Source organism: Aricia agestis, chromosome 20 (genome assembly GCF_905147365.1).
Source record: "Aricia agestis chromosome 20, ilAriAges1.1, whole genome shotgun sequence".
In the NCBI taxonomy this organism is placed as follows: domain Eukaryota; kingdom Metazoa; phylum Arthropoda; class Insecta; order Lepidoptera; family Lycaenidae; genus Aricia; species Aricia agestis.
Genome location: NC_056425.1, coordinates 11,247,749 through 11,256,785, shown reverse-complemented (window position 1 = coordinate 11,256,785; position 9,037 = coordinate 11,247,749). Strand labels below are relative to the sequence as shown.

The 9,037-nt window shown below is 38.1% G+C and overlaps 2 protein-coding genes across 2 annotated transcripts; one reads left to right on the top strand and one right to left on the bottom strand.

Moving 5' to 3' along the window:
* The first annotated feature begins 317 nt into the window (after positions 1–317).
* Positions 318–1,306, top strand: LOC121737067 (probable protein BRICK1-B). Its single transcript, XM_042128610.1, has 3 exons — positions 318–563; positions 810–892; positions 1,259–1,306. The coding sequence occupies exons 1-3, from the start codon at positions 443–445 to the stop codon at positions 1,283–1,285; spliced, it is 231 nt and encodes a 76-aa protein (XP_041984544.1). The 5' UTR covers positions 318–442; the 3' UTR covers positions 1,286–1,306.
* Positions 1,307–2,157: 851 nt separating this feature from the next.
* LOC121737056 (3-ketoacyl-CoA thiolase, mitochondrial-like) lies at positions 2,158–7,643 on the bottom strand. Its single transcript, XM_042128596.1, has 8 exons — positions 7,593–7,643; positions 6,430–6,596; positions 6,159–6,290; positions 5,459–5,714; positions 5,134–5,306; positions 3,825–4,025; positions 2,509–2,663; positions 2,158–2,296 (listed from the first exon to the last, which is right to left on the bottom strand). The coding sequence occupies exons 1-8, from the start codon at positions 7,606–7,608 to the stop codon at positions 2,215–2,217; spliced, it is 1,182 nt and encodes a 393-aa protein (XP_041984530.1). The 5' UTR covers positions 7,609–7,643; the 3' UTR covers positions 2,158–2,214.
* Positions 7,644–9,037: the final 1,394 nt, after the last annotated feature.

The window sequence follows — 9,037 nt, the reverse complement described above, 5'->3', positions numbered from 1 at the left end:
GTGCCTAATAGACGTACGAACTTAAAGTACGCGGGCTTTAAGTTCGCGAACTTACTCAGCTCGCGTCGGTGTGAGTGAATCTAGTGTGAGTGATCTCGTGTGTCACACGAGATCACTCACACTAGATTACCGTGCCACCAGGCTCGCGGTCTGTGGCTCGCAGCCTGCGAGTCGCAGGCCGCCGGCCGCGGCTTTTTGCTGACACACAGGCGATTAAGATCGTCGAGCCATTTAGTCCGCGTACTTACTCGCACGTCTGTCACCCCCTTTAAAGCATGAGTAATTTGTATTCTATGGGGTAAAGCAAAGAAGAAGAAGAAGTTGTGAGTAACAAATTTGTTTTCCTCGGATTTGTAGCTGAAAATATAACAAATTTAGTTTTTAATCTAAATCAAACTTACTAAGAGTCAAAACATTTGCTTTTACTATCGAGACCAACAAAATGTCCACTCCACCAAGAGAAACTATACAAAAACAAATTCAGCTAGACTGGGCCAACAGAGAATACATTGAAGTAATAACAGGCAGTATAAAGAAGATTACGGACTTTCTGAACTCCTTTGGTAAGTTTGGAGAATGTAGTACAGGCTGGGACCACAAAAAATGTTGTTTAGCAATATACAACTAGTTTTATTGTTATAGCAAATAACTCACTTTAATAAACTCTATTACTAATCTACTTGTTTTTCATGGGCTCTTTACACTAAATTGGGTTTTCAACATGAGTTTTTCAGAGACCTGACAAGAGTTTTCCAGGTCTAATTAAATATGAAAGAACATAAAAAGTAATTTTGGTGACTTTGTTTCAGATATGTCTTGCAGATCTCGCTTGGCTACATTGAATGAGAAGTTGACTTCATTGGAAAGAAAGATTGACTATTTGGAGGCTTGTGTATGTATTACTTTACTTTTTTTTTTAAATAAAATTAGGGGCCAACAAACAAAGTGGGTATAGAAAGCAACTACTGTTGCCCATGGATACTCGCAACGTCAGAAGAGTTGCGGGTATGTTGCCGGCCTTTTAAGAGGGTATACACTCTTTTCTTGAAGGTTTACAGGTTGTATTGGTCAGAAAATACAGTTCGTTCCAGAGTTTTATGGTTTTACTGTATGTGACAAAAAGTAAAATTTCGTAAATCAATTTGAGATACTTTTTAGTGCTGGACAAATGGAATTAATTGTTTACCATTACAAGCTTTTATTTTATCGTTATCTGGTCCGTTTAATGAAAAATAAAAATAGATTTATATAATTGCAGGTAACCAAAGGCGAAACTTTGACATAAGCCAGTTTTTAAGATGTGGACGAAAAGAAAGCAGCAGGAAGTTGTATCTTATTTGGAGTAGACAACACTTAGTAAGAAGTAATTTATTCTAATGACCTTTTACTTGCAAATTTTACTTCAAATATGCATAAGTTGCTGGGTGTTCTTGAAAATCTAATAAATCTATAAGGCCGCGTTTCCACTGACACGGAACGGAGCTTAGCGGTGCCCGAATTGACCAATCATGCTATTCCAGCAGAATGACAGCGAAGTGGAGCGAAGATTTCGAGCATGGTGATTGGTCAATTCGGCACCACTAAGCTCCTCTCCGCTCCGCTCCGCATCAGTGGAAACACGGCCTTATCCTAGTAGATATGCCAGCAATGGATAAACAAAAAATCTTACATAATTAAATCAAGCTTTTAATCATAGCCAAATACTCGTCTTATATTTAAATATGCTGCCAAAATATGTTGTCAGAGTATAGGAATGAATATATTATGATAAAATAATTTATTGTATATCCAATGTTTTTTTACTTTTTTCATTATGTAATATAATTAAATCATAGAATACATTTTACAGTTTTATTCGTAAAATTTCATTTTAACTATGTAACTGACTTATCTGAACTTGAATTTCTACAACAAATTAGTTATTAAGAAAACTCATAAATAAGTAATATTAAAAATTGTAGTGCAAATATCATTAAATATCATGACTGTCTAAAAATAAACATAATATTAATAAGTAGCATATTTTGGGCTTCCTACATTTAATAGTTATTCTAATAATGATCTAAACAATATGAAATATTGAAGAGTAAATAATAGAACCATAATATTTCAGCATAATAAATATAATACAAAATATAATTAGGTATTTTATGGTAGATACTATTTTGCGGTCAGTCTTTGAGAATCCTTGACTTTTGATTTTAATGCTGTCATCTATGATTTTTGGAACATAACTGCTACGCCCTGTCCAATTCCACAGCTTGTTGCCGCTACAGCTTTGTCCAATGTACTTCCACTAAAATTATACAAAAAGAAATCAATAACTTTTAACTGTTACTAGAAAAATTTGACCTTCATGCTTGCTTCATGACTTAGGGACAGCTTTTGAAGGAAGTCAAAAGGTAAAATAACTTTGACTGGACAAGCTCCTTGCTTGTAACTTTCAACAGTATGTCTAATAGTTTGACTTTTTTAAAATTTTAAGATATTAAAGTTTTTATTATTTACCTTAATTGATGTGCAATATGTACAGCCAGTCTAGCCCCAGTCGCGGCGGTGGGATTGCCCATGGCGAGGGCTCCGCCATTGATGTTCACGACACTTGGATCTATCTTCAGCTTCTGTATAGTTGCCACCGCTTGCGAGGCATACCTTTCATTTATCTGTAAATGTGTCGTTATATAGAAAACGTATGCAACGAAGGTACAGCGAATTGGTGCCACCAATCCCAAACTTCAAATTATTCATTCGATCGCGGATTCTTGGAAATCTATTGTTATTCTATTGTTGTCGCGGTCACCAGTGTCTTAATGGGGTTGATAGGTTAATTGCAACTTAGCGCTCTTATAGACTACAGGCCCATGTCGAAAATGGATGGGTCATATAAACCACCTGGTGACCTATATAGGACGATATTAGAGCATAAAATAATAAGATTTAGCACTATGCCGTCACTTGTAAGATGTCCAACTGAGTACTGGTGAGAATTCAAAAGTGCATGTAGGGTGAGTACATTTTGGTCATATGATCCTGTACGGCATTTTTACCATCGATAGATACATGAAAAATAATAAGAAAGCCCCTGCAGTGCCGTACAAAAATGATGCGCCACTAAGTCGGTATTTTTATTTTATTTTCAGCCAATTTCCATGGTAAATTTGGTCATTTGATTCTATACGGCATACGTTTCATATTGTTTGGATACAGCTTCGAATCAATTATTCCGCAATGCCGTACAAAAATAATGCGACAATGGAAAAAAATCGAGGGTTAAAAACCCCTGAAAAACAGGGGTTACAAACCCCTGTTTTTAGCATAGTGCTAAATCTTATTATTTTATGCTCTAATATCGTCCTATATAGGTCACCAGGTGGTTCAGATGACCCATTCATTTTCGACATGGGCCTGTAGTCTATTACAATTTACAGACGAACGGCACTTGTCGACGGCATGCGTCGACGGGCAGCCGTCGACTGCTGTCAACGAAATGAACAAATATCCAGCGACCGCCGTCGACGCGTGCCGTCTACAAGTAGGTACCATTCGTTTCTTGCAGACGAATTTTCTTGCCATATCCTGCCATCTACAGTTATTGTACTTTGTTATACAAAGAAGGTATATAAATATTATACCTGGCGGGACAAATCCGAAACTAAAAAATGTTTGTTTAGGCTGCCTTTACGCGCGGCGCGTGCACTACTCACAGCCTTACTTGAAATGACGCGGACGTGCTGCCATCTGTAGTTCCAACACGGCCCTATACAGCCTTACGGTTTCGAATATTTTAATTTCATTTATATTTCATACGCTCAAAGTTCACCTACCTCAAAATAGTTCACTTCTGCAGTCTTTATTTTCATTGATTCCAAGAGTTTATTGATAGCTACAGTGTCTTCCAAGCCATAGTCAGATTCTGAACATCCAACGGTCGACCAACCAGCCACCCTGGCCAGTGGTACCAAGTTGTGATGACGGACCGACTCTTCATCAGCTAATACCAATACTGCCGCGCCGTCTGCGGGTGCCTGAAAATTATTCATTCTAATATTATTAACTAGATGACGCCTGCAACTCCGTTGCGCCAAAATTCGTTTATCGGGCGGGAACCGTACATTTTCCCACGATAAAAGTTTTTTTTTTAAAATGAAATAAGGGGGCAAACGGGTCACCTGATGGAAAGCAACTTTCGCCGCCCATGGACACTCGCAGCATCAGAAGAGCTGCAGGTGCGTTGCCGGCCTTTTAAGAGGGAATAGGGTAATAGGGGAGGGTAGGGAAGGGAATAGATCCCCTAAGGATTGGGCCTCCGGTGAGGCCCAATCCTTTATCCTCCAGGCCAAGCGCTGTTCCACGCCGGTTTTCTGTAAGAACGTGGTATTTCTCATGGCTCTCCCATGTATAAAAGTATGTCCACACTAAACAGCAAAATCGATTCAGTACTGAACCGATTTTGCTTGGACGTGAAGACGTTACAGGCAGATAGACAGACACTTTCGCATTTATAAAATTAGCATAGATGCCAAAGCACTGCCATAGTCTGTCGACTGTCTATCTGTTACCTCTTCACAGCCATAAAGTTAATATACCTAGCGGAATAGAGCAACAATCTCGAGCTGTCAAACGAAACCGAAATTGGTTTTCATCTGTGTGAAAAATATGTGTACGTATACACTTATACAAGCATGATTGAACATGAATTCTATGAGATTAAATTGTCAACGTGCGGCACGTGCTGACTGGGCGTCAAAAAAAGAGTGCTGCTGTCATGTGTCACACGTCTCTTTTTACCACGCAGTGTTACTGATAGTGACATCTCGCTTGCTCAGTCCTTTGTTTCTCTATTCCGCTAGGTATATTTATTTATATACTAATAGTATCTTATCTTATTTTTGTTTTAAATATTTTTAGTTATATTTTATGGTTGCCTGGTAGAGACTGCTTCCAGCAGTAAGGCCGCCAATTCAAACTATTTCTGTTTTTGTAACATGTGTAAATTGATCTATTTTGTTTGTTTGAATAAAGAGTTTTTTATTTATTTATTTATTATATTAACTTTATGTTCACAGCAGACCCGAATTTTATAAAATTCAAAAACCTTATTTTCAGACACCTTAGTTACTTTATCATATTTACCGATGAATTGGCTGGAGTATTAAATTTTCCATTCTTCAATAACGTCGGTATGTTCCCCAGTTCTTCCAGTGATAATTCTTGTAAAACATCATCCGTGGTAACATCAATTTGTTTCTTTTTATCGGTTACTGTTAAATTTGATATTTCGTTGACGAAAACGCCTGCTTGCTGAGCTGAAAATTAACCATAATAATATGATATATTATAGCGGTATTAGATGCACTGCGTTTCGAAAACTGGTTAGTTCTGTGTCAGAAAAGTAACGGTTCCCAGTTTCCCACACAAATCTATGTTTAAATATTTAAAATCAAAGGCAAGTAAATACCCTTCATAAATTTCAGTTGGCTCTCCATTGTATAACGGTCACAATCCTCACGCCTTATCTTCCACTTTTCAGCAGTAAGCTCTTCTATTTCTATTAATTCTTTAGTAGCTTTGATTTCTACACTCAACGGATCTTGTAACTTATATTCATTTCCGAGTTTCGATCCAAATCTTACGTCTCGAGCGTAAAGGGGCAAAGATGACATGATTTCGGTACCGCCAACGAGGCAAATCTTTGCCATGCCAAATAGGATGTCCTGCAAAGAAAGTCATGGAGCAATGACGATTGCCAGACAATACAAACTATTTAATTCCTTTTATAAATGCAAAAGTTAACACAAAGAATTAAATAGTTTGTATGTCTATCTGTAACACTTATAAGCTTAAACCGCTGAACCAGTTTAGTAAAAATTTTGGTACTTTGTGTCCCAGGAAAAGAGATAGGAATGGATTTTATTGCGTACGGTTCCCACGTATTAACCTTACTAATGGCGGCTCTCGACATAGGCGAACGCGTTGGCCAACGCGTCTGCAGACGCGTTGGCCCAATGTGTAGAACGGGCGTTCGCGCGTTGGCCGTAGGTATTTAGACGTTGGCCAACGCGCGAACGCCCGTTCTACACATTGGGCCAACGCGTCTGCAGACGCGTTGGCCAACGCGTTCGCCTATGTCGAGAGCCGGCATAAGAAATATTCTATACCTTCGCAGCACTGATGATCGACTGCAGACCAGAACCACACGTATTACTGACTCCCAGAGCTGGTCTATCGATAGGCACGCCGGAGTATATCCCACAGTACCTCGGAGTTTTGCCACCATCGCATTGGCTTAGCTGAAACAAAACCTCCTTACTAGTAAGTCTGTGTTCACACTTCACAACAAGTTAATGTTTTAATTAGTAAGAGGGTAGTTGGAAATTTAAATTAACATTTTAGAAGCTACGTTTATTTTTTAACCTGAAAATAACTTACATAATGAACATTTCCTATAATCGTGCAATCGACGGAGCTTGCATCTAAGTTAGCAGACTGCAGAGCATCCTTTGCCGCGGTGGCGAAAATTTGCGACGACGTCAGTTGTTTTAGGAAGCCGCCATATTTGCAAAATGGCGTCCTTTTGGCGCCTACTATGAATATTCCTGCAAATAAAATAATTTAAGTTTTATTTTTTTTATTTTTATGAAATAAGGGGGCAAACGAGCAAACGGGTCACCTGATGGAAAGCAACTTCCGTCGCCCATGGACACTCGCAGCATCAGAAGAGCTGCATGAGCGTTGCCGGCCTTTTAAGAGGGAATAGGGTAATAGGGGAGGGTAGGGAAGGGAAGGGAATAGGGGAGGGTAGGAAAGGGAATAGGGTAGGGGATTGGGCCTCCGGTAAACTCACTCACTCGGCGAAACATAGCGCAAACGCTGTTTCCCTCCGGTTTTCTGTGAGAACGTGGTATTTATCCGGTCGAGCCGGATCCTTTTATAGAATTTGTATAGTTAAATACGTCTTGCTTCTATCTTCATCTAAAAACTTCCTGGGCCTAAATATTCAAATAGGTACCTATAAATAAACAAAAAGACTAATTTTTAAAAACCAAAAGCTAAGAGTAAAACAGCGTTACTAACGCCTCAGCAACTATTATTGCCTTCTAAAGTATGTAAAAGAAATTCCCGAAAGATGTTGAGATCGTAGTCGTACATAGCTACTGCTTTAATTGATGGTCCTTCGAGCCAACATACCTACTTACCGTGTACTTTGCATGTTTTTTACAGACCAAAAGAAATAGCAATGACGGTTCACCAAATAAATTCTATTACATTGTGACTGGGTGATTAATTTATTAGTAAATTGGTTTTAGGTTACATTTAATGGTTTTCTTTCTGTAAAATGTAAATCATGCCTACTGTCTATTTTTTAATAAGTAATTACTTAACTAACTGTAATTATTGTTACTTTGCACGATGTCAATTTTTATTGATATGTTTAAAAAGTTAATTTCCACTAATTATTATAACCTACGCTATTTGTATCGTATTTTTAAATTATTATTCGTAATGACTGAATTTTAATAAACTTCCCATAATTTAACATACCTATTTAATTACATTAATTTACATGCTAAAATATTATGTAAGATATGTACCTTTGCTAGAGCTCATTGCCACAGATATCGGTGAAAAACACTGTATGATAATGGAATGTAAATAAACGCTTTAGTTTGTTTTTATATCTTGTTATACTTTTTATTGTTGATACGGGCTATTAAAATGACAGTTCTCAGTTCTTAGCGCGAAATATGCTATGACGTCATATTATTTATACTTAGTATTTTTAGCACAAAATCACAATGATTAATAAGAAGGCTGCTACCTTTCCTGAGTGACTCTAAGATCTCATCGTATGTCTGCGGCGGGAACCGTACAAAGTGTCCTATATCCTTTCCCGGGACTCAAAATATCTCCATACGAAAATTCATCCAAAATAGTTTAGTGGTTTAAGCGTGAAGAGGTAACAGACATACATACGCACTTTCGCATTTATAATTATTGTCAGAGGCGGCCGAGGCGTAAGGTGTGGGCGACCGCCTACGCCCTACGGCCTCCGGTCTAAGGGGCCTCGTGCCCCTTGGATCACGAGATTTTTTATTACGGTACTCATATATTCATAAACTAGCTGTTGCCCGCGACTTCGTCCGCGTGGACTTCAGTTTATAGCGCGCGATGTCAACAAAATTGGTGTCAAAAGCTTTTATAAAAAAACCCTGGTACCCCTTAAATCAATACAGCTGTGTAGTGTGCATACAATAAGTACTTTATTTTTTATATTAAACTTTATATTTTATGCCAAATTTCAAAGCATATTTAGCCCCCCAATTACACAACTTTACCCATAAACTATTTATCATTGATAGGTTTAGCCCCAATTTCACCAACGTCTGTTAGTGTTAACAGCTTGTTAAAATGTCCTGTCTTCTCTTTCATTCATATGAAAAACGAAACAGCTAACGTGATACTAATTCGATCATTAACTTATTGTATGTATGTTTAAATATTAATAAAGTATTGAGTTATTTAATACCGTAGAATAGATATAACAATCGAAAAAAATCGAGACTTAAATGTAAGATGATACCACCTCTTATAGAAAGACTTTTGAGCAAGCGTCAGCGCGATGTAGAAGACGCACGGCGCCATCTATTATGAATTTTTTGAACAAATTTACGACCCTTACAACCCTTTTTTCCAGTAAAAAAGTAGCCTATGTCCTTTCTCAGGCCTTGGACTATCTGTATACAAAATTTCATTACAATCGGTTCGGTAGTTTTGGCGTTTGGCGTGAAAGCGAGACTGACAGACAAATACTTTCGCATTTATAATATTAGTATAGATTATGTGCACACTGCACAGCTGTTTTTGGGTATTTTGATTAATTAAGGGCCGCGCTACACCGGAATGGCAGCGGCGAGGCGAGCACTTTCAGCGCTGCCATTCCGGTGTAGCGCGGCCCTAAGAGGGGTATCACTTACCAGGGTTTTAAAAAGTTTTTAAATTTGACACAAATTTTGTTGACACCGCGCGCTATAAACTA

What these genes read in the sequence shown, in the direction of transcription:
- LOC121737056 (XM_042128596.1), bottom strand. An exon ending in ATACTCCAGCCAATTCATCG is followed by an intron (nt 4,026 to 5,133) that starts GTAAATATGATA and finishes AATAATTTTCAG; the next exon opens with GCACCCGCAGACGGCGCGGC. An exon ending in CATATTGCACATCAATTAAG is followed by an intron (nt 2,297 to 2,508) that starts GTAAATAATAAA and finishes GTATAATTTTAG; the next exon opens with TGGAAGTACATTGGACAAAG.
- LOC121737067 (XM_042128610.1), top strand. Translation starts at nt 443, where the DNA reads ATGTCCACTCCACCAAGAGAAACTATACAAAAACAAATTCAGCTAGAC. An exon ending in GGACTTTCTGAACTCCTTTG is followed by an intron (nt 564 to 809) that starts GTAAGTTTGGAG and finishes ACTTTGTTTCAG; the next exon opens with ATATGTCTTGCAGATCTCGC. An exon ending in TTGACTATTTGGAGGCTTGT is followed by an intron (nt 893 to 1,258) that starts GTATGTATTACT and finishes ATATAATTGCAG; the next exon opens with GTAACCAAAGGCGAAACTTT.